The sequence below is a fragment of the Phacochoerus africanus genome, chromosome 7 (assembly GCF_016906955.1).
Source record: "Phacochoerus africanus isolate WHEZ1 chromosome 7, ROS_Pafr_v1, whole genome shotgun sequence".
NCBI classification, from domain to species: domain Eukaryota; kingdom Metazoa; phylum Chordata; class Mammalia; order Artiodactyla; family Suidae; genus Phacochoerus; species Phacochoerus africanus.
Genome location: NC_062550.1, coordinates 81,961,151 through 81,985,363, shown reverse-complemented (window position 1 = coordinate 81,985,363; position 24,213 = coordinate 81,961,151). Strand labels below are relative to the sequence as shown.

At 58.9% G+C, this 24,213-nt stretch overlaps 1 protein-coding gene across 8 annotated transcripts in view; it reads left to right on the top strand.

Moving 5' to 3' along the window:
- The first annotated feature begins 3,778 nt into the window (after positions 1 to 3,778).
- Positions 3,779 to 24,213, top strand: part of HDAC7 (histone deacetylase 7) — a 35,815-nt gene continuing 15,380 nt past the window's right edge. For 2 of the 8 annotated variants that reach the window (XM_047788068.1, XM_047788062.1), the window contains exons 1-5: positions 3,779 to 3,842; positions 20,110 to 20,160; positions 23,279 to 23,466; positions 23,591 to 23,678; positions 23,982 to 24,093. In XM_047788068.1, the coding sequence (XP_047644024.1) occupies positions 3,794 to 3,842; positions 20,110 to 20,160; positions 23,279 to 23,466; positions 23,591 to 23,678; positions 23,982 to 24,093 (488 nt within the window). In that variant the 5' untranslated portion in view covers positions 3,779 to 3,793. Of the gene's footprint in view, positions 3,843 to 4,154; positions 4,314 to 20,109; positions 20,161 to 21,093; positions 21,152 to 23,278; positions 23,467 to 23,590; positions 23,679 to 23,981; positions 24,094 to 24,213 lie in introns of those variants that run through there. The other 6 variants (XM_047788065.1, XM_047788063.1, XM_047788064.1 and 3 more) reach the window with 6 other exon arrangements.

Genomic DNA, 24,213 nt, shown 5'->3' with positions numbered 1-24,213 from the left:
AGGTGGAAGCCAGGAGTGAGAGGACATGGCTGGGGGTCGGTAAGGAAGGAAATTTGACATCTAGGCCATCACTCCTACATCAAAGGGAACCGCTAGGGAGTTCCTGTCGTGGCCCAGCGGTTAACGAACCCAACTGGCATCCATGAGGATGCAGGTTCGGTCCCTGGCCTCGCTCTGTGGGTTAAGGATCAGGCGTTGCCGTGAGCTGTGGTTTAGGCCGGTGGCTACAGCTCCAATTGGACCCCTAGTCTGGGAACCTCCATACGCCGCAGGTTCGGCCCTAAAAAGACAAAAAGACACCAAAAAAAGGTGGAGGGGGGACCTCTAGTAACCAGGCTACACAGGATCTGAGACCTGGTCACGGCTTCTGTGGTGTTTGGACCTGCTGAAAGAAGCTGCACAGGCTCTGAATCAGGCCCATTTGGGATTAAATCACTTGCTGGCTCTGCGGCCTTGGGCAAATCATTTTGTGTTTCTGAGCTTTAGTTTGCTAACTAAAACAATGGGGATAATAATGAGATATAAGTGAAAGGTCCTGGAACAACACAGGATACCAAGGAGATGCTCAAAAAATCCTAATTACCCTCCCTCTCTCCCTCCCTCCCTCCCTCCTTTCCTTCCACTTGTTGCATCTGGCTCCATGAAACCCTTTATTTGGAATTGGAGCTCTACCTCCCCTATTTACGTGCAAGTCCAAACCCTGAGCACTGGCATCTGATCCCAGGTTCAGAAACAGGAATGCACATCCCCACTGCCCAAGGAAGTGGCTGTCCCTCGGAGAGTGCACCCAGGCCAGGGACGAACACCTTCTGATCGGCCTTGTGGAGAGGGTGTGAGAAGTCCAGGTTAGGAAAGGGCTTGTGGTTTCAGACACCACATTGAGAAAGCGGGTCAGGAATGGTCTCAGAGGCCTGCGGTTTAGACCGATGCCTTCGGATGGAGCTTTGAACCCTGGCACAAGGTGGGCGCCCAGTAACACTTGTTGAATGAACGCATGGCCTCAGCACTTACTAGTTGTGTAACGTTGGTCATGTTTCTCAACTTTTATGAGTCGCACTTTAATCACAAACATAACAAGGATTACTGCTAAGAATAAATGATCTCATGTTTGCCAGGGGGCTGGCATAGGGCTGCTGCATGGCACACAGTCAGTAAATGGTAGCTAAGTAAGGGGATGCGAGATAAACGAGAAAGAGAAGGTCAAAGAGGCTCAGAACCCCAAAGCAAGCAGAAGGTGGCTGCCTTCAGGCTTCGTACTGGCCAGAGACTCCAGGAAGACTCTGGAGAGCCAAGGCAGGTCCTGTGGGGCTAATCTCTTCTGCTAGGTGCTTAGCTGAGCAGTCTGTGAGAGGCCTGGACTCAAGAGCCTTAAAAAAAAAAAAAAAAACACATGAAAAAACCTCCCCATGGTAACCAGCGTTGAGGAGAGAGAGGTAGCCTGCCCTTCTCTGTCTCATGTCTCTTAGGGTTCCTGGAGGCTCTCTAACACATGCCAACAAGGGACGTGTGACTTAGAAACTGACTTGAGACTGCCACCGGGTGGGGGCGGGGTGGTGGTAAGTAAAGCAGCAAGAGAAGGAGGGGCACAGTCTAGCTTGTAGGTGGCAGGACTCACCTGCTGTCATAGTCTTTCTGCCTGTACCGAGGGGGCTGTGAGTCCCCATGTGTGTTCTGGGTATCCTGGGTACTGTGGGGCCAGGCAGAGGCAGGGGGGATACCCTTTTTGCTCAAATCTCTTAGAACTCAAGTGATCAGGTCAAAAAGAAAAAGAAAGCTCACAAATACACGAATGATGACATGAGAGAAATGAGCAAACAAGGGCCTGATTTCAGTCCAGAAATAACTGCAGGAGGGGGCATCGTGGGGCTAAAGGAGACCAGCTGGGAGTCTGAAGCAATCGAGCCATTTTTTCTGGAGGCTGTGGGCACAGAGAGAGATTTGGAAGGCGGGGGGGTCTGGTCTGGAAAGGAGGATTGGGAAAAGCACATCCAGTGTGGAAGAACATGGGCCTTTCAGAGTCAGTATGGGGAGTCATGGGGGAAAAGGGTATACTGGGGGGTCCCGCTGGGGGATGGTCCTTGAAGCCCATGAACACCTACCTGTTCCAGGTGAACGAATAAGCCATAGGAACCTAGGGTTCGGTGCAAGACACTACCAGAAATGCGCCCAGGACTAGGGCAGTAGCTGGGCTCAGGGGCTGCCCATGCTTGAACATTCTTGGGAAGAAGGAGAGAGTTGAGACAAGCAGACAGGCGGATGAAGGTCAAAGTACAGAGAACGACTGACAAGGTGCTGGAGCGGGGTCCTTTGAGGGAAGGAAAGAATTCTTCTGGCTATGGGGATTAGGGAGAGGCTCCTGAAGAAGGTGGTATAGACCTTGAGGATTGGACCGGTTTCAACAGGAGAAAGGGGCAGGGAGGACATTCATCTTTGGAGGGAACTCCAGGAGCCGAGGTAGGGAAATGGGAAAGCTTGAGAACAGGATGAGTTGCAACCAGTAGCCCAGTTTGTCTGCAATAATAATATTAGCAACTAACATCAGTGAGCTCTGGGTATGGGGAGGCACTGAGCAGGACTAGGTCTGGGGGGAGCAGGAAGAGAGGTGTGGGTGCACTGTGGTGCCATGCTGCAGGAAGCCTAGAATGCCAGGAAAAGAGTCTGTGAGGAAAAGTTAACAAGTGCAGAGGGGTTGGATCTGCCTGCTCAGGGAGCCCTGGGCCAAGGAAGAGGTCTGAGGTAGGAAGCAGTAGCAACAGGTGGTGAGGCTGGAGTCCGGCTTGGGGGCAACACCGAATCTATGGTCAGAAGGTGGACCTTGACATGGGCGAGCCCTCCTAGGTCACCGTCGACTCTTGTTTCCCAGCTGACACGGCTCTGCCTCTGGCTCAGCCTCAATGTCTTCTGTAGAGTTGTGGCTCTGGGGCTCCCAGGATGGAGGGAGTAAGGATGGGGTGAGAGGGAAGCAGGGCTCTGCCTTCTGGACTGTGAGCCTCCCACTACAGGAGAGCCCAGTGTTTCCCTTGCAGACCCCTCCGCTGTCCCGGAGCCGCAGGGTCGCAGACCCAGAGGATTCCCCGAGGAGGCGACTGGGCTGATAAGCCAGGCTGGGAGGTACAATGGCGAGGTCCCCAGGCTCCGACCCCCCGCCTCTGACCTCCTTATCCCGCTAAAAGGGACGGGGGCAGGGAGGGCTGCTGCGCACAGCCAGCCTGGAGCTGAGTTTATTAGCTGAGGGAGGGCTGGAGGCGGCTGCATTCCGACTCACAGACTGGAACATTTCTGTGATCCGCTGTAATGCACTGGGAGACACTGGGCACATTGCTGAAGTTTGACTCATAGGGACCGGGAGGGGGAAAGTGGGGGGGGAGGGTGTGTGTGGGGGGAAGAGGAATGGGAGGAAGAGAGGAAGAGGAGAGGAGGGAAGGAAATCCCTTGAGAAATTTCTTTTAAAAAAGAAAACTTGCAAAATCCGCGCCACCCCCACCCCCTTTTTCTTTTAATAGGAACAGGCTGGACCCTTCGATTCCCCTCAGCAGGCGTGGGGGGGGGGGGCAGAGGGGGAGGCCTGGGCAGTGATTCAAATCAGATCCTGGAACTTTCCTCAGGCAAGTCCTGCTTGGGGCGGGGGGCTGGGGTGTCCGTCTGGGCTTCCTCGCCGGGACCGGGGACTCCTCGCGTGTCCCGCTGTCCCTAAGTGTAACTGTTGGCTGCCGGGCCGTACGTGCGTGTGTGCTGTGGGCGCGGGGGTCCCTCCCCGCAGCGTGTCTGTGTAAACGGCTCTGCCCGGGTAAACATGGATGGGTGCTCGCGTACGTGGTGTCTGCGAGGGTGCGTGCGCTCAGGTATCTGGGTTTCCGGGAATTGTGCGCGGGTCGCTGCGCCGCGCGGCGGCCGGGACTGGGCGGCAGCGCGGCGGCCGCGCGCGGGTCGGGGCCGAATCCCGCGTTCCGGGTTCGGCGCTGCCTCCCCGCGCTCTCCACGCGCTGGGTGTCCGCCGCCCGCCCGCGCGGGCGCCGCGCCGTGTCTGCGGGGTGGTGTGTCCCCGGGCCGCGAGCGCCTGCCCCCTCCCTCCCCTCCCCCTTGGCCCGCTCTCAGACTCAGATAAAGCATTTCCTTCCATTGTCATCCTACCCGGCCGGCCGGGCTGCCAGGGCCCTCCCCCTCCCGGCCCCCTCCCTTCCTCTCGCCGTCTCACAGTCGCTCCGCAGCCTCCGGCGACCGGGGGGATGTGAGGCCGGCGCCCCAGCCCCCCGCCCCGCCATGAGCCCCCCGCTCTGAGGGCCCCGGCCCCTGGATGCACAACCCCGGCTCTGGTGAGTACAGGGCTGCCGCCCCTCGCCCGCCCCGCCCTGCGCGCGGCACCCAGCGCCGCCCGCCCGGGCTCGGGCTCCAGCTCCGGCTTGGGCTCCGTGTGGCCCCGCGAGCCGGGCCCGGCCCGGCCAGCACCCCCCACCCCCCCCCTCCGTGCCCCCGACTGTGCCCGTCCCGCCCGGCCCCGCAGGGCTCAGGCAGGCTCCCGGCCTGGGCTGGTTCCGGGGCCGGAGGGCTCGGGCCTCCCGCGGGGCGCCCACATCCGCCCGCCCCGGGGCAGCGGCAGGCCCGAGAGAGGGAGTTGGAGGCCCCGGGCCGGCGGTGCAGTGGCCCGGCGTCCCATCACCCCCATTCGCGGTGGGGGTGGGGGGTGGGGGTTGGGGGGAGACGGACAAGGGGACCCGGGAGGGAGGGGCGGCCGCCGCGGCCCCGGGAGGGGGCGGTGCTCCGGGCGGAAGGTTTGGAAGCCCGAGGGCAAAGGGCAGGACCCACTGAGTTGGGGCCGGGCCCTTGGCGCTGGACCTCAGCGCCCCCAGCCCGCGGATCCCGCCGGACTGTTCTCCGACCCCTCCTCTGGGGAAAGTGATCCTTGGGAGGGAGGGTCTCTGACGGCGAGGTTTCTCTGAGCACCGCCCCCCACCCTCGCTCACCCATCTGGGTGGAGAGACACCTGTGCCCGAGTGAGCTGGCGGGGCGCGGGAAGGTGGGGACCTCAGGCTGTGTAGTGAGTGTTGGGGGACAGGATGTGCGCCCCCCAGGCCTGAGATCCGTTGGTTCTGGGGAGCGTGAGAGCAGGCAGCAAATCTGGCCGCTGGGCTGGCCTCTGACGCCCAAAGTTTTTAGGCCTGTGGGCTGGGAGAGAGCCCTCTGGGTTTGCAGGCTCCCCAGCTCCCCCCCACCCCCTGCCCCATTTCCTTTCCTCTGGCTGCCCAGGCTGCCCGTTCGAATCCGACCTCACCAGCCATTGGTGCCCTTCCCACCAAGTCCTGGTCATTCCCTTGTCCCTGCTGGCTGTCCTGCATACACGAAGGCCTCCTCCTGCGTCTGGACACTGGCTGTCTTGGGGCTGCCCCCCCATTCAACATCTGCCTGAGGCCCAGCTCTGCCTGTCAGTCTCAGTGGCCTTCCTGGGAACTCAACATCTGGACTCCTCAGCCTGTTCCCTGGACTTGGACCTGTACCCGTGGGGTCCTTCCTCAGGATCCCGGCCAGCTGCTGGGCTGAAAGAGAGGAGAATGTGGCTTAGTTCCCTACCCTCTAGTGTGCTACTTTGGTGGCCCATCTGTTCCCTGTGGGACCCCGTAGGCCAGGTCCTCTGAGTGGCTTAGGCTGCCACATACACTCCTCTCCTCACACCAGCCTTCTTGGAAGCTCCTTTTCCTGCTTCTGCAAGACACCTCTTAGCTCCTCATTGCTCAGCATCTCATTCTCCCTCCTCTCTGCTCTGTTCCCTCTACCCACCTGATGGAAGAAGTAATTTTCTGATTCTGTAGAGTCACTTCTGGGGAACTTAAAGCACAAAGCAGGCTCACTGTGTTGTTTCCAGTGAACCTGAACTGGAACCGGGTCCTGGACCCACTGGGACTCCTCCCCTTGCCTTTGGTCCCCTGATGTTTTTCATACCCCGAATGGCCAGGCTCCAAGCTGCTTCTTGGTGTTTCAGCTGGACTGGCCCCGGGGCAGTGTCCTCCTGAGGTCTCTGTGTTCCTTAGCTTGAGCCCAGGGGTGGGTATTTCTCTAGCCCCAAGTCTTAAGCTGTGATCCTGGGGATGGGAAAGTTGCATTCAGGTCTTTGCATGGCTTGATCTAAGAATCTATACTGGCCACTCCGCTTTGACACCGAAGCTCAGTTTCCCCGTCAATAAAATGATCCCAGAGGAGGAGCGGCAGACTCTAAGGCGAGGGATCCGTGTCCAGCGTGGGAGCCATTATGCCCCCCCACTTCCTTCAGGAATAATGGACCCCAGCTTTCATCCTTGTCTGGCAATGAGAGTTGGAACTTTCTCTTCCTCCATCCCTTCCTCAATCCGGATATAAAATCCTTGGAAGTGAGCAGCTCCTGCGTGATGGGGGTGGGGAGTGGGGACTTGCTGTAGCTACAGGCATGCTTGCCCAAGGCAGGAGCCTGTGTAACCCCCCACCGCTTTGCCTTCCTTCTCCTGGACTTGGCTTAAGAGCTGGTAATTTTGAAGTTGGCAGGGGTCGGAGAGAATACGAGCTAATGTGAGGCCCAGGGTCACTCAGCCAGGCTGAGCTGGGCTGGGACCAGACTTTCTAACTCTGCCAGGGCCCGTTCTTCTGACCTTCTCCTCCCCTGGCCTGGCTCAGGTGCTGCCCACATCCTTGTCACACCTTGGCCCTGCCCAGTGCCCAGAATTGAGACTGGGGCTGAAGTGGGGTGTGGGCTGTTGCTGGAAGCAGGGCTGGGGAAAGGCATGGGAGCTGGTGGGGAGGGCGTCTGTCCTCCCCACGGCTCCAGGACTGTGAGTTTATGTGTTGGATTTGTTCACTAGATGGGGCACTTCCTCTGGGGCAGGAAGCTTTGATTTCCTGTGGTGGGGGTGCTGGTAGGATTAGGAGTGGGGGACTCAGCTCTGGGCCATCCCTGATGTTGTTGTTTGGAACCCAGAGAGGCTGTGTTTCTGCCTAAGGCTGCTTCCCCTAGCCCACAGGAGGCAGGAAGGAGCGCTTTGGTGAGGAGGCCCAGGCTGAGGCCAGTGAAGGAGGCTGCAAGGGCAATGAGAGGGGGCGGGGGTGGGCAACACAGCAGGAAGCCTGGTCAGCAGGTGACCCTGCCGGGTATTGTGTTTCCCTGTGATATTTCCCCCTGTTTCTGTGGCAACCTTCCCTGGGGGACCCGGGGCTTCGAGCTGCAGGAAAGTGCCCCCAGACAGCCCTTTCCTTAGGAGTCCCTAAATCCAGCCACCTCCCTTGCTGTGTTTTGGCTTCCTTGGACCAGGGCTTGGGAATCTAGGCAAGTGGGCTGAAGGAGCATTGCAGGTGGGGGGAGGTTGGGTGGAGGCCCTTTTGCATCTCTTGGCGGGGGGAAGGGGAAGAGAGGGCCTGCCGGACTTTGGGGCGGGCTCTGTGCCTCCCCTCATCCCATCTCTCCCCTGTCCTCCAGCAGCCCTCCCCCTCCCAGGGGGAGGTGGACAACAAGCTGCCTGGGGCAAGAGGTTGGGGGGGGTGGTTGGCAGAGGCGGGAGGGATGTTTTCATCAGCAGAGCATAGCTCCTTTGGTCCTGGACCAGTTCCCAGAGGCAAAATAAATTCAGGGTAGTGTCTGTTTCGTGTGGGTCAACATGTGATGGGTGTGTATGCACACTGGGTGTGTGGCGGGGGGGCTCTGTGTGTATACCCCCGGGCTGTGTTTGTAGAGGTGGTGGTTCCCTGGTAATTGGTGATCCATGTGGCGGCTCTTTGTTGGGTGTCTGGGGAGCAGGCACACGTGTAGTACAGATGTGTGTTGTCTGTGAGTTGTGCACCTTTGCAATTTCTGGCTCTGCGTGGGGTATGTGGACACACGTGAGTGGAATGTGAGCCCGTGCAAGAGAGGCTTTTTAAATAGACGTCCATGGAGTTCCTATCGCGGCTCAGCGGTTAACAAATCTGACCGGTGTCCACGTGGATGCAGGTTCAATCCCTGGCCTTGCTCAGTGGGTTAAGGATCCAGAGTTGCTGTGAGCTGTGGTGTAGGTCGCAGACGTGGCTCGGATCCTGCGTTGGCTGTGGCTGTGGTGTAGGCTGGTGGCTATAGCTCCTATTAGACCCCTGGCCTGGGAATATTCACACGCCGCAGGTGCAGCCCTAAAAAAAAAAAAATAATAAGCATAAATAAATAAATAGAAGTCTGGGTATTTGCTGGAAAACACTCTCATCCTTCCTCAAATGCCTGATTCTGGACATTTGCTACCCACCCCCCCACAGTTTGGCCGTGCCCTTGGCATGCAGAAGTTCCTGGGCCAGGGATCAAACCCACGCCATAGCAGTGATCTGAGCCGCAGCAGTTACAACACCGTGCCCTTCACCTGCTGAGCCACCAGGGAACTCCGCAGACCATTTGCTTTAGAGTCGCCTGGGAATATGTTAAAAATGAAGACCCTCAGGCCCGGTCCCAGACAGACTCGGAATCTGCAGGGGTGCCGTCTGGGAATCTGGATCTTGACGCACGCTTCCGGTGATCTGGTGGAAAGCCATGTTTGAGAACCACCAACCTGGGCCAACCTCTTCATTTTTTTCTTTTGAGGAAACGGGGACCCATAGAAGGCAGGTGATTTGTCCAAGGACACAGGGATATTAAGAGGAAGAACAAGGACAGAAGTCAAGCCTTTCAAGACCGGTCCAGGACTTACCCACATGTCCTCTGAGCGTGCATCTGTGTGCATGTCCACACTCAGCATGCGGCTGTGGACCAGAGGGGATTGGTGCGGATGCTTCCTGGACCTTGACCTTTTCCCTGGGGTCCCGGGCTTCCTGACCTTGCTCTTCCTGTAACATCCTGCTTCCTCCTCCCTGGGGAAATCCTGGCACTGACGCTTGTCAACCTGAAGGGTGATGTTGGCACCCGGAAGGCCCCCTTTACTGAGCCAGGCATTCAGCTTTTTATCCACAGGTCGGATGCTTACTGGGCCGTGCCGTGTGCCAAGACTTGGGCACATATATGCAGTGAACACCTAGGCAGGGCCTCTGACTGCAGGGAACTTCCACTCTAGTGGAGAAGACAGTACGGCAAGTAAACAGTGAAGGAATGAGTAGGTATATCTAGTTACCCTTTGTGATGAGCCCTAAGAAGGAAATGAACCGGGCGCAACGAGAGAGAATAACAAGGTGGGACTTCCTTAGACAGGGCGGCCCGGGAGGCTGCCTGAGAAGTGACATTGATGCCTGCTGTCACCTCCCCAGACTCGAAGTGAGCCCTCGGAGCTTCTGAGCCATACTCGGCAACCTCCTGGATCCAGGTGAGGGACCTGGGCTGAGTGTTGGCTGAGGTTTGGAGCCCAGTGGCCAGCCTTTGGCCTGGCATGGAAGACAGCAGGGTCTTGGCTCCCTGAGTGGTCCCCAGAGGCTGGCAGAGAGGCGGAGAGGGGGCTGGACAGGGCTGCACTCAGGTGGCCTTGGTGCTTGGAGCAGCGGCCTCTTTCCCTTTGCGGGAAAGGCCCTTTGTGGACATGGAGGGTGTTGGGAAGGCGGCAGCCTCTTGCAAGGGCCTCCTCATTCCTGACCCTCCTGCCTCACCTTCTTCCCACCTCATTCCCTTCCTCCCCATCTCCCCCCCACACACACCTCCTGTGCCAAGTCCCTCCCTTCTTGGTCTAGCCTGGCTGCCTCTGTGGCCACTGGGATTTATTTACCTGGCTCGGGAGTCACCGGGGTGGGTGGGTGGGGTCAAGGCTTAGAGGGGACCTGGGACCTGGGCCCTGGGCCCTGGAAGAGAGGACACGCCAGAAAGAAGGACTGGAGCAGGGACCAGAGAGGACAGAACAAAGTCAGGGCCGAGGCTGGCCGAGCAGGGACCGGGGCAGGGGAGAGGGCGTGGAGGAGACCTTTGGCTGGGTGCTCCAGAGCCTCTCCTGCACCCTTGGAACCTGCTCCTCAAACTGGGTGAGACTCTGAGCCAGGGGCTGGGGTGTGTGGGGGGGGGGCGTTGGGGAGAGGCAGCAGAGGACAGCTACAGGGCAATGCCCCCCCCGGCCCCCCTGCCATCCTACTGCCTTCACCCCATCCCCTACCCTAGGAGGTTAACTTTCACATCAGCAAGCAGCCTGCAGACCCTCTCACCTCCAACCTCTTCTCCCGGCAGGCTTTCCCTGGGGACCCAGAGCTGCAGGCTGCGGGAAGATCCAGCCCTTTGCTCAGAGAGCTGAGCATCAGGGGAGCCCTCCTGTAAGAGAAGGGGCCCTATGTGGCCCTCTCCCCCTCTAACCCCCTGCCTGGAGTCCTTCTCCCGGGCCTCCTTTAGGCTGCAGGGTGCATTCACCCCCTGGACTCCTGCATCTCCCAGGCCTTCCGCCCAGGATGGGGAGGGGACTTCTCAAGAGGAGGGCCCTGGACTAAACTCATCATCCCCACCCTGTCCCCAGCCACTTCCTTTTTTCCCCGTGTTGCCTGCAGGGATTGGCAACCCCGGTGGGCAGAGATGGTGGGCCTTCAGGGCAAGCCTGGTGCCCTGGAGAGACCTCTGGGGACCCCCATCCCCTTCTGGAGTCCAGCTCAGCTCCCTGCGTCCCAAGGAGGCCAGCTCTGGCTCTTGCCGTCCCCCCCCACCCCCACCCCCAGCCCTTGAAGTCCCATTCCTCCCTCCCCCGCCGCCGCCAGGATGACAGGGAGAAGCAGAGCAGGCTGGGAGCCCCAGGTTCGGAAAGAGTTGGGGTGGGGGAATTCGGGCGACCCGGCCGTAACCGTCTTGTTTTGCCTGCCCCACAAAAGCTGCACGGGCATCCGCTGCGCCCTCCTGGGCGTTCAGGTTGTGGAACTGCTCTCAGAATGACAGGCTGGTGGCACCCGGCTGGGGCAGGGGGTGGGGGTGGGGTGCAGGGGGGAGCCCCAGGCGAGGGGGAGCTGGAGGGTTAAAAATAGCAGCGGCCCGGTTTCGGTTAGCAAATGTGGAGGCGGGGAGCTGGGGGCGGGGCAGGCGGCGGCCCGTGTTTGCCCGCAGCTCAGGGCTGTGTTTCCCCTGGGTCCCAGGAGTGAGTCACAGTGGAGCCGCCGAGAAGAGGTGCTGGCGCAGCGCCCCCACCCCCACCGGGCGAGGGGCTGGGCACTGGCTTCATCTCCAGGGTTCTAGAGGAGGTGCATCTCCCTGCCAGGCCTTCAGAACCCTCTCACGGGTCGGACCAGGGAGACGGTGGGATGGCGGGGAAGAAGGGCACGGTTCGGCCCAAAGACCTAGGTCTGAATCCCAGCCCAGTGGCTGGGGGACCTCCTGCCGGGGTGCCAAGGGCTCTGAGACTCAGTTTCCTAGTCTTTCGAGTGGGGATTTTCTCATACGCATGTGGCACATTTGCTGGATTTGAATGCACCCTCCAGATGTGAATAATCGCCTTTGGCTCGTCCGTACCCATTGCAAAGCTTGGCAGAAGGGCCTTCCTGTGAGGACGCACAGAGAGGAATGGTACGGCCTTGGCAGTGTCCCTATTTCTCCTGCAGATATCTGTCACCTTGGGCACACGGCTCTCTTGGGCCTCTGTTTCTCCAGCTCTGCAATGTGAAAATAATCAGTTTCAAGCTCCTGGAGTTGCTCTAAAGATGAAAAGTTAACACTGTGCCTGGTATGAAATCAGCGCACACAGCATATTATCACTATTGGAGTTCCCTGGTGGCGCAGAGGGTTGGGGATCCAGCGTTGTTACTGCTGTAGCTTCGGTCACTGCTGTGGGGCAGGTTCAGTTCCTGGCCTGGGAACTTCCACATGCCACAGGCGCAGGCAAAAAAAAAAAAAAAAAAATATTATCACTATTCTTAATGTTATTGTTCATATTTTTGAAGGTCAGGGATAGGGAATGTTAGAGACATGAAGAACAGAAACTGGGCTCAGCCCCAGTTCACAGGAAAACCCAGGCCAAATTCACTGTTCCAGATTCCTCCACCCATAAGGGCCTGGAACAGCAGGAGTCTGTAGCCAGAAGTCACAGGGTGGACCCCTTCTCTGTTTCACTCCCCCACCCCCGGCCTGGCCTCTCCCAATGAAGCAGGATGTTGGGGGGAGGGCACCCTGAGGATCTCACAGCCAGCTGGCACTGGGGAGGGTCTGGGATGGGACCACCCCTGAGGGTCCTGCTGCGGAGTACCTTGCCAGCATCTGCTGCGGTGACCTTTTATTTTGGCCCCTCCCTGGCAGCTTTGAAGAGGAGCATGAGGCAGAGGAGGGATGAGAAGGTCCATGATGTCAACACTGAGTATTCCCAGCACAGCGGCCCTGGAAGAGGCAGGAGCCATATCTTTCAGGAAATGATCATTATTCAGCCGACAGGCATCCATTAAGTCAGTTCTGACTTTGTGCCCAGCCCCGTGCTAGGCCCTCTGTGTGATTCCGGAGAGGCAGAGGATGCAGATACACGCAGCACCCCAGAGGAGATGGGGTCCCAGAATACAATACACAGAATCCATGAATGGCCCGTGTCCTTGTTCTCATGGGAACCAGAGGTCGTGTCCCAGCTTTGCTGCCCATTGGTTGTGCCATCTTTACATTGTGTGGCTGCACAGATACATACATATTCTGTTTTATTATTACAGAGGCAGTTCATGTGCATTGTAGATAATCAGGCAACACAGACAAACACAAATGAAAGAATAAGAAACATCCCAGTCCCAGCAATCAGAGCTCACTGCTACAGCACCTCAGGGTGCAGCTTCCCATTTTCTGATATGCCTTCTCACATATCATACTTTTTACCAAAATGAGACTGCATCACATATGTCATGTTTTCAGTCAAGTGATCTCCACCTGCCCCACAGTAGATTTTCATCTCATCGAATTCCCAGTTGGCTAGAAATTGTCTTTCACAGCTGGTTTGTCCAAATCAGTACCCAGGACCATGCATCTGGCTTCTGAGTTCCCTGAAAGCTGGGTAAGCATACTGGCTGGATCTGTGGTCTGGAAAAACCCCAGCCAAGCAAATCTCAAGGGCAAGCCTGGCTGCAGAAAGGAATCATGTCACCCGGAGAATCTACCCGACAGAGCTCTGCCGTCTTCCAGAAATAATGGGCAGGCAAAACGAAGGGGATGCTGGGGCACAACTGGGATGGGGAGCTGTCATGCATATTCATGTGGCATCCCAGTGAGTGCCAGCATTCATGGCTTGTTGCTATTCACGGACTCATATCCCTGATGCCCCAGGCTGCGGATCAGGCCCCGGTCTCCTCTGTGGCCTCCTGGCACCGCTCCGAGTCCACGGGTGCCCTTCGGTTGTGTTCCTAGTCCCCAGCAGCCTTCTCTGAAGGTGGGTGCTCCCTTCTGCCCTCGTGGGTGCCTCCACCCCTGCCCATGGCTGCCCGAGTGTGTGAGGGCTGGGTCAGAGGAAGGGAGAGAAAAATAGCGTCCCCTCCCTAGGGGTCGGAGGAGAAGGATTCACTCCTGAGTAGCCACTCTGTGGGTGTCTTGCTCTGGTTATGCAACCTGCATTGCAGACAAGGCTTAGACAGTTTCTAGATTGCTGGCATGCGGCCTTGATGCTCCATGGCAGCCCTGGGGGTTTGCTTGTTGAGTTAGACCCCTGCTGCGGGGGGCGGGGGGGGGGGGGGGCAGGGGGGCGGCTTACAGGAAATGATAAATGGTAACGCATATGTTCAAAAACCAAGGAAAATATAAGATGAAAAAGGAAGTGAAGGCGGGGTCGGGGAGTGTCTCCTGGACATGAAAAGCATATGAGGGACCACAGGCAGTGGTTGTCCTGTTTTTATTTTTGTTGTTAACGTTTTCTGGATGGAGTTCCAGCGCACGGTGGGAACATGCCAGCACCGCAAGTCACGCCCGGGCCTTCAGATGCTGGGACCGCACTGTGTCCTGGGGCCCCTCGGTGGCCTCACCTCACCAGCCAAGGGGAGGTGGGTGGGACTCGGATGTGCCAGCGGCGTGATTATGAGCTCAGAAACCCCACTTACCGTCTGTGTGACCTTGGCACGTTTCTTAACCTCTCTGATCCTCGGTTTCCTCCTTTGTAAAGTGAGGGTAGTGACAGTATCAACCGTATAGGGTGGTTGTGAGGATCAAATGGGATAGTACCGTTCGGATGAGCTAGCAGAGTAATCAACACCCTGTAAGCAGTCGGCACCCGGCTGTTGATTCTTACTAATATTACGAGTTATTGATTATGAGATGACAGTTACTAATAGTAACACTATTAGCTTTTCCCTGGCAGTGTCCGGAGTGGGCTGAGTGGCCTCGTGGGTGGCCCAGGTGAGAGGAGCGAATCTGGGAGAGGCAGAACGGGTGGGCAGGCAGGAGTGGGGTGCAGAGGGAGGCCGGGTCTGGCCGAGGGGGCAACAGGAGGGCGAGGGAGTGACCGAGAGACCTCAGAGGGGAGAAAGGAGTGGCTCTGAGAGACAGCCCCGGGGGCGGTGACCGTGCTTCCTGTTGGGGCAAGCGCTGGCCCTTGAGAAAGACTGGCTGGGGCTGGCGGCTAAGAGGGAGCAGCTGGTCTAAGTGGGGCACCAGGGGGTGGGGGAGGGGGAGAGACAAAGAGAGAAGCAGACAGAAACTCTTCTCCCTGTATCACAGACGGGGCTCACGTCTTGACTGCTCAGGCTGTTTGCGTATGGTAGGAAAGCCAGTGGTTAGACATCATGGTGAACTTCCTGTCTCAGGGATTGGTTGTTCCTGGAACAGGAGAGTGAGGGTAAGTGGGAACTTAGGTTTTTGAGAACTTTCAGGACCCGAGACACTCCTGGGCAGTCTGGCCCGAGGGGCCGGGACTGGGGAAGCCTGTCCGCTCAGGGATGCTTAGAGCAGGTCCCACACCCTGGGCAAATGGCTCTGTCCTCCCCTTCCCACCTTCACAAAGGGTGGCCAGGAAAGACAAGGAAGCCCTGAGAGGCCCTGGGGCCGGCCAGGCCTGGAGGAAGCCCTGTTTTTTTTTTGCTGAAGAGCCGTGAGGCTCTTAGTGGCCCAGGTCCCCCTGCCTCAGGGACCAGCAGGTCTACGTCCTTGAGGAGAGGCCATGGAGGGGAGTGGACCCGGGGCCGCGGAGCAAGGAGCCGGAGGACGCTTTCCCACCCCCTGGGAGCGCAAGCCGCCGCTGCCATGGTTACGTCTGCTTCCTGTTTGATTCATCTCAAACAGCAGAAAGGGGGGGTGCCGGCTCCCGGCTCGGGCCACCGCTGCGTGGGGCTGTTTACAACAGCCGCATGTGGGATTCCCAGAAAGAGACTCCAAACCGGACATCCTGCGGCCGCAAAATACCCAGGTGTCAAGAGCTAAAAATAGCTGCCCCGGGGCCCCAGGCGCGGGGAAAGGGGGCCTGCTTGCTGCGGAGGCGCAGGCGGGAGGGCCGGCACTGCGGCCCCACATCCAGCCTCCCGCCTGGCGCACAGCGGCTGGGCCTGCCCAGCTCCAGCCCCCTGCCGTGGCCGGCCTGGAGGCCTTTGTCCGGGCAGGCCCGCGCTGGCTGCTCACCTGGGAGCCAGCCTCTGCCGGCTCAGCGCAGCTCGCTTGGGGACCCTAGGGCGCGTCAGAGGGCCTTGGGAGCATCTAAAGGAAGGACATGGCAGGGCACCCGAGAGCCCGGAAAAACGAAGTCAGTGCTCCCCTAAGCCTCCATCCTGTCTGTGGGTCACCAGCGCCTGAGCCCACGCGGTACACAATCATTGCTTGGGATCTGCGGAGGCCACCATTGCTCTCTCCAAGTGATTTTTTTCGCGGTTGTCTTCACGGGGCCCAAAGATGGAATAGGCACTTTCTCACATGCGGCGGGGCTAGAGTTTGCCTGGGGGGCTCTGTGAGTTTTTGATCTTTCCCTGGGCCCAGCCAGGGTCCTGGCGTTTGTTGTCCACCAGGGCCTGTGGGAGGGGACGTGCTGGGGAGGGACAGTGGAGAGGGTTGCTTGAGAGCATGGATTCTGGAGCCCAACTGCCTGGCTCAAGTCCCAGCCCAGCCACTTCCATGATGTGTGGCTTCAGGCTGGTTATTTAATACTGCGGGGCCTCAGTCGACTGATCTATATAATGGGGCTAAAAACAGTAGCCACCTCACAGGTTTGCCATGTGGGTTAGACGAATTAGTAAACGGAGCGCCCTTGGAACACCTCCCGGCATGCAATAACGCCTTAGCTTACAAAAGTTGAGATGGAAGAGAAAGGGAAGAGCCCATGGATGGGAGGCGTGGGGCGGGAATGCACGGGGAAGAAAATGGAGTGTGGCCGCGGGGACACAGGTGGGACCAGACACTGAAATGCTTATGCCAGAGGGAGGCTGCAGACGCGTTCAAGGGCAAAGAGCATGAATCACAGTCCCGGCGGGAGCACCCGCCATGTACTAGGTGCTTCACATACAGCATTGCTCACCTCCGATGACCTCTTCCCGGTCGATGTTCTTAGCCTCTTATTTCAGATGGCACAGCCAAGGCTTGACCAGGCTGCAGCATGGCCCTGGCTCTCCCTGCCACTCCCTGAGGGAGCCAGAGTTTGAACCCAGGTCCACCTGACCCCAGAGCCAACGTCCACTGTGCTGTGGACCCTCACTTCTGTCTCTTCATGTGGCAAGAGTTTCCAGCCAGCTTGCAGCCCACTGGATTCCAGATAAATCTGAGTAATAAGCAGCTTGGTGCCAAGATAATGAGCCATCAAATTAATAAATAGCAAGAGAATTTCTGAAAGGGGAAAGCAAGAGGCTGTTCAAAAGGGCTGAGTCTGGAGAAGTTCAAGGTAGTTGGATGAGTGAGAATCTTCTGGTTTTATACCTTCAGAAGCTCTTTGAGTTTTTTTTCAGTTTCTGCAAGGAATCTACTTTTCAATTAAAAAAAAAAATTGTGGGCTGAACTTTAAATTCCTTGAAGTGAGAACCAGATTTCATTCACTTTTCCATCCCTTCCAGCCCTGGACCAATGACCTCGCACGGAGGTACTTAGTACTCGCTTTGGGGATCAACTTCTTGGGCCTCCCCCCCCCCCCCCCCCCGCCCCCAGCTCTGGTCTGGTCTGGCCTGGCCTGGCCTGGCTCTACCACTGATCTGCTGGGTGACTGTGACCTAGCGCCTTCCCCCTCTGCCTTTCCGTCTCGGGGAAGTGAGAGTGTCAGCCTGCACAATCTCTAAAGCCCCATCAACTCCTAACGTACACTGCGCGGCCCTCGCTCTGTCGGAGAGGCAGGGCAGCCACAATGTTCTTTCTCGTGTTTATTTATTCTTGGACCTTCCTAAGGCCCTTGCACTCCTGGCTTTCACCTCCTCTGCCAGCCCCCACTTGGAGTCCAGCTTTGTCCCGCCCGTGTCAGGGAAAGCAGACCCATGCAGACGTGACGGTGGCCCTGTGGGGAGCCAGCCCTGGACCAGGGGCTTGGCCTCTTGCCCCTGCCTGCTTTCCTCTTCCTCCTCCTCCTTGGCCAGCTACTCAGGAGGGAGACCAGGGAGGGGGTACAGCCTTGACAAAGGCATGGGAATCTTTGGAGGGGGCTTGTGGGTGGCGGTGCCCCCCCTCCCCCAGGGGGAGAAGCCCTGCCCCCTTTCGCAGGGCTGGCAGCACAGGGAGAGCAGGTGGTCCAGCTGGGCTCAGGTTTCCTCCAGTCCCATCTGCTGGGCAGGTGAGGGCCTGGGGCAACAAGGGAGAATGCGAGGCCAGCTTGTGCAGGTGCCTGGGGGACAGGAGAGTGGCATTTGTGTCTGTCCTGGAGATGGCAGAGGGCCAAGATGGATGCATTGGGGCGGCCTTTCTGAGGAAGAACAGGTGTCCAATGGGGAAGGTGACTTGGTGCCCCCAGGAACCTCAGCACCCGATAAACTGCCTCTTCTGCCTGCCTGCAGTTGCTTCCAAAGAAGATAGAGACGGGGGCCAGGGGGCAGCCAGGATTCCAGAAGGAGACCTCTGGGCCCTGGCAGGGAGCTGTGTGGAGAAGGGCCAGCCCTATTCAGTCTTCTCTGTCGCTCGGGCCTATTCACTTCTGATTTTGTTTCAGTCTGACCCCAGGTTAAGGGTAACAGTGCTCTGAGAAGAAGGGTCCCCACATTCATCCCCAGGCCTGGGATGCCAGATGGTTGCTTTTCAGTTCAGCCACTGACTGGGTGCCTTTAGGTCCTTCCCTCTCTCTGGGACACAGGAGAGTTGTTCCCTGGGTCTTATCTCTGTCACTCTGGGCTTTTCAGAATCCAAAGGATCTCTCTCTCTCTCTCTCACACACACACACACACACACACACACACGCACACAGCTTTTCTGAACTGAGTTTGTACCTAGATCTTCATCACAGAACATCCTTTTTGGGCCCTGTAACAAACACTACAAGTTCAGGGCCATTAGCTTTTGTCCCATCCAGAGGGAGCACGGTGTCCGGAACCTGTGGTTACCAGGGGAGGGGGGCGCAGAGAGCCCAGCTCTGCTCCCACAGATGAGTGCTGCTGACCAACCCTCAGGCAGGGACCGGGAGAGGTAGGGGAGAATTCCCAGCAGGCTGGAACTGGAGGCCAGACACAGTCTCGGGGAGCGCGTCCAGGGGCCTAGTTCAGAAAGCTCTCTTTGGAGGACCAGGTCCTGCAGAAGAAACAGGAGGTCCTAAGAGAGTCCGGGGGTTCAGGGGCTACTGCATCCTGGGGAGGGGAGGCTGCCTCCCACACTGCTGTTCCTTGAGGCTCAGAAACCTGGAGAAATACGCATGCCCTGTGCTAGGTAGAGGGCCAGGAGAGCATCATTGTGTGCAATTCACCAGTTCCTAACGGGGCCTGCCATGTGCCCAGCAAGGTGTTAGGAGCAGACCCTGATTAGCGGAGTGTCGAGGTCGCGGGCACAGAGTGGGTGCTTTGGGAGGCGAGGAGAGGGTGGTCAGGGTGAGCTTCAGGAGGAGATAGGCTTGGGCTGAGCTTCAAAGGATGGGCAGCATTTGAATAGGTGGAGTGGCATTTCCCTACCAAATTCGTCAGCTGAAGCATGGGGCGCTAGTGTTTGAGGGCAGTTGGTGGGAGTTTATCTGTGCCCCGAGTTGCCCCCTCCCCCAGCGGCACCTGCCTGCAGGGAGGTCTCCTTTTCCAGCGTCTGGAAGAGAAACTGGGGCCTCCCCTTAGGCATAGACCCAGTAGAGCAGCACCTGCTTGTTGTCCTTCAGAAAATGCCCCTTCTGCCCCAAATCTGGCCCGAAGAGGGCTTCTGTGTGCTTATATTACTCCATGCCCCTCCAGGAGGCGTCAAGTCTGCTGGCTCCCCTCCCCTTGGCCCAGAGCTGGGACAGCAGGAGGGAGAGGTGGCCTCAGGACTCACCTCTTTCTTTCCCCACCCCAGCCAGCCTCTCCGCCGCCCTCTGCCTCCCTGTTGCTGACAGCGCCCGCTCTACCATAGGGTTCCAGGAGTTCTGGATGGGATGGGGGGCCCCTGGCTGAGCCTAGGAGCCTGGGAGAGGTGGCCATTTCCAGAAGGAAAGACTTTTTCAGGTCATCTGTGAAAAAGGCTGTGTGGTTCTCTTCTCTGGGGACACAGGCTGCAGGACCCCAGGTGGGACAGGAGGAGGAAGGGGGTTCCTTTTTGGGGGGTTCTCGAGCTGTGCGTTCCAGACCTCCCACTTTACAGCTCCCACCAGATCTGACTTGACCTCCAGGCTGTGACCCAGTTCCTCCTTGACTGAGGAAGCCTCTGAGCGGGCCCCAGCTCCCCTTCCAGGCCTGCTCCCTGCCCCCCAGCTCCCTCGGGCGTCCTTAGTGCCGCTCCCCCTCCCCCTCCCCCACCCCCACCCCATGCTCTCCCACCTCACCTCCAGGCCCTCATCTTTCCATTCGGGCTGTGGGGGCCTGGTCGGACGGTCCGGGGAAGATTGTATCTGAGCACATCCGGGAGGGCCGAGGACACTGTTGGGTAAGCCGGGGCCTCCTGAGTTTCTTGCGTGGACTGAGCTCTAGCAGAGCAAGCGAGATATCTGAGCCACTTGGTCAGAGGGGGAAGAGGGAGCCGGGGGCTCGCTCTCAACCAGCGTGGGAGTTTGAGGGAAGGAATAGGGTGGGGTCTCCTCTTGCTGGTCAGCTTCTGGCCGAGGTGAGGGGTTTGGAGTGCTCAGGCTGGAGAGGGGCCTCCTGGAGTGGCAGGAAGCCTGCCTGGCCTGCCTGCCCCCCCCTGCCCCCACTTCTCCCTCTCCTTCCCCTGCCCGAGTCACTCCATCTCCCTTCTCTTTACAGATGGGACCCAGGTGAGCCCGGGTGCCCACGGCCCCAGCCTCCCTGGCACAGGTAAGAGCAGGCTCAAGGGGGTGTGTGGTGGGGAGTGGAAGATGGGGCTGGAAAGGACCGAAAGGGGGCAAGGAGCTGGGGGCCGGTTCAGCAGGATGGCTGCCTGGTGGCCAGAGGGTCGGGAGGTTGGGGTTCCGGGGGAGGCGGTGAGCATAGGGAATAAGAGAGGTGATGCTGGATCCAGGCTGGCCCCAGAGCTGGGAAACACAGCAGGAGAAGGAAAGCAGGAAGCTCTCCTTGTCTGCACTAGGTGCAGTGAAACAGGAAGGCCAGTAGGAAGCTCATATTTATACTCGGACCCGGGAGCAGGGCAAAGTGGTGCGATCTGGTTTGTAGGCCCTGCGGGGTGGGCATGGCAGCCCTGGCAGGGGGGGAAGACGCCCTGTACCGCGTCTTCCCCGAGTGGGGAGGGGAGACCCCTCCACGGTTCTCTCACCGTTCCTTGCCCCCACTGCTGTTAGGCTGTGTTGAGCGAGGGCAGGGGGACTTAACATGGTTTGGGCCATGCTTGTGGGTCAGGGGCTGGGGCTGGGCTGGAGGAGGGCCGCCCTTGCCTTGCCTTTAGCCGGATCCACCCAGGGCCTACTGGGTGCAAGGTACACACCTGACACCCAGCCTATGGCAGGGAGAAAGGAAGGCCCGTTTGTCTTTTGACACACAAGTCAAAAGAGAAATTGTGGTAGAATGCAGTATGTGCCAGCGCCGGAGGGGCAGCGGATTAAGTTCATCCATCCATTTGAAACCTTCAGTTCACCACCCACTGGCCATTCGTCCTCGTAGTTGTGTCATTTCCTAAAAGCTTTAGAGCTAGAAATTGGAAAAGGAAACAGAATGAACCCCACTTCTATTCCAGGGCACAGAGGATATAGAGGTTTATTCATCGATTCAGACAGTATTTATGGGGTGCTTGTCATGTGCTCGGTACTGTTCTAGGTGCTGGGATAGTGAGCCATCGGCAAAACCAAGTCCCCGCTCTGGAAGCTTGTCTCAGGTGCGGTTCCTGTCCAGGCGAGACTCGCAGGGCACAGAACCAGCAGTGAGAGGGAGGGAAATCCCGAGGAGGGCATGAGGCGGGACGCGGAGCTGGGGCCAGGGAGGAGGGACGACTCCAGCTGGGCCTGGACATAAGGGTAGGATCTGGAAAAATAGAATCAAGGGGTGAGGACAGCAGTAGCAGGGGACATTGTGAGCAAAAGCTCAGAGGGCAGAAAGTCCAGGATGTGACCGGACGGGAGCTGATGGCAGAGGCGGGTCCATGTTCAGATGTAGGAGGTAAAGCTGAGAGAAGCTGAGTTAGCACCAGATTGTGGAGACTCCCAAATGCTAAGTCACCCCCAGAGGCGTTCCCAAGGTTGCAGGCAGAGCCCCTCCCACGTTCCCAGCATCCTCTGCGCTGGAGGCCGTGGCGGTGCTGAGAGAGAGGGACAGGGCCGCTCACAGTCTGGGTGGCTGACGCTGCTGGCCGCAAGTCCAGCCCTGCCCCACAGTGCCCTGAGGGCCCTCCCACATCGCCCGGGGAGTCACCCCAGGAAGCCAGGACACCTGACGCGGAAGGCCTGAGGCCCTTCCTGGGGCCGAGGTGCAGTGGTATCAGAGGCCCAGGTTCCACCAGAATGAGAATTTGGGGTCCGCGAGTGAACAAGGGGTGGGTGCAGCAAAGCGGTGCATTGACTGCCTTTGGCTGCCTCTGGGTGCCCAGCCATCCCCCCTGGTCCCTTGACATCCAGAGTCATGCGGGCACCTCCCTGCTCTTCTCTTGTCTGCACCTCCTGGTCAGAGATTGTTACGGCAGATACCCCTTAGCGACCACCCACTGCAAGCCCCTGTCCCTTGGCTCAGTGAGAAAGTCCTCCGGGGGTGGGGCGGGGGACACTGCTTCCTGAAAGTCACTGGGAAAATGGAACCAGAGCACTGCCCTCAGTGGGACCGGAACCCGAGCTCACCGTGCCCCGAGCTGGGTGGCCTTGGCTGGGTCCCTTTACCTGAGCCTCAGTTTCCTCATTTGGGAATAGTCATCACTGCCTTCCAGGGCCTGTGGGGGTGATGAGGTGAAAGGGTTTGCAGCCCGTGCATGTGTGCGATGGATGTTAAGATAATGGTTGAGCTGGGCCTGGAGGCTGTGTTTCCTGACTCCCCAGCTGGTACTTTGCCACAGTGCTTGCCAGGCCTCCTCAGCTCTGGCCCAGAAGGCAGCCTGTGGCTCTCCTGAGGGGGGTCGCCCAGCATTGGACAAGCTGAAGGAAGCCTCTCCAGAGAAGTTTCCCCGCTTGTGTCCTGCGTCTGCTGGCACCTCTCCTGGCCCCACCTGCCTTTCCTCCTCCAGGATAACCGTCCACCTCCTAGCACCTCAGAATGCCTCTGGCTGCTGAGCCCAGCCCGGCCCAGCTGGTGGTGCTGGCCTAGAAGCCGGTCTGGCAGCTAGTTATAAATAGCCCCTGCATCCGTGGCCTTGGCAGGGCACTCCTGGTGTGGGTGCAGGGGATACTCAAGAAGAGGCCGCTGAGCCTGCCGCCCTCACCATGCCAGGCCCTGAGCTGGTGTGGGGGTGCAGGGAGCAGGCTCCGTGGGTACGAGGGCTGGTGGTGGGTTGGAGGCACCTCTTTATCCTGTGGCCTGGGATGGAGTAGGGAGGGTGGCAACTGAGAGGGCCCGAGATACCCTTTGGGGTTGGAGGTGGAGCAAAGGGGACTGCCTGGCTGATCCCTGTGTCTTTGAGCACAGCTCAGAGGGCAGCAGGGCCAAATCCTCTTTCCAGGGGGAGGAAAGGAAGAGAGGGCGGGGCCTAGAACGTATCACCAAAGGGCCCTGGGCCCCTCTCTGGATCCCCACAGCCACTAACCCTGGCCTGGAGAGGCAACCTAGTTAGTGGAAAAAAGCCATGCTTGGAGTCAGAAGGCTCCATTCAAATGCCACCGTTAACTGTGTAGCCTGTATGACTGGCTCACAGGTGAAATAGGGTAGAAAATACCTACCTTGCAGGACCGTAGTGAGGGCACAGTGAGGACAAGGCCCCTAGAGGGTGTTTTGCCATCGTCAAGTGAGTCTCAAGGAGGCCGGTTAGGTAACCCTGCACCTGCAGACCTTTCCGGCTGACCCTGCCCTCTCTCTGTGTCCTCAGGCTGCCCCCGGCCACGCACAGACACGCCAGGCCCTCAGCCCCAGCCCATGGACCTGCGGGTGGGGCAGCGGCCCCTGGTGGAGCCCCCGCCGGAGCCCCCGCTGCTGGCCCTGCAGCACACCCAGCGCCTGCCCCACCACCTCTTCCTGGGGGCCGTGCAGCCTCAGCGCTCGGTGGAGCCCATGAGGGTAAAGATACAGCTCCGTCCCCTGTCCCCCTCCCTTCCCTCAGCCTCCCCAGACCCTCCTCTCCATCCTCAATCCCCCCGGCCCCCGCTGCCCCTGCTTCCTGGGCGGCCGGCCCTCCCCACAGCTCTCAATGGACACGATGCCCGAGTTGCAGGTGGGGCAGCAGGAGCAAGAGCTGCGGCAGCTTCTCAACAAGGACAAGAGCAAGCGGAGTAAGGATGGAGGCCTCCCCAGCCCGGGGTCCGCCACCCCCTGTGTGGGCATGGGAGGGGTGGGGGCAGTGCCTGCCTGGGTCCCCCACGCTTGCTTTCCGGGCACTGGTGGTGAAGGTACGTGGGGGTGAGGGCGGGTCTGGAGGCATCGCAGAAGGAGTGGGGCCTCAGGCATGGCTCTTGCCCGAGGAGCCCCCCGGATGCCTTGCTCTAGGGGTATCTTCAGGGCAGCGGGCAGAGGATGTCCCAGGGAAGCCGCCTGTACACCCACTCCCAACCCACTCGTGATTTCTGCCCCTGCAGGTGCCGTAGCCAGCAGCGTGGTCAAGCAGAAGCTGGCAGAGGTGATCCTGAAGAAGCAGCAGGCAGCCTTAGAGAAAACAGTTCATCCCAACAGCCCCAGCGTCCCCTACAGGTAACGCCCTCCCTCGCATGCCTCTCTGCTGTGCCGGTGCCCGCCTGCCCCTCCTCCTCATGTGTCAGCCTGGAGCACACACTTCCCCGCTCTTCCTCCCAGCTCCCATCCCCTGATCCG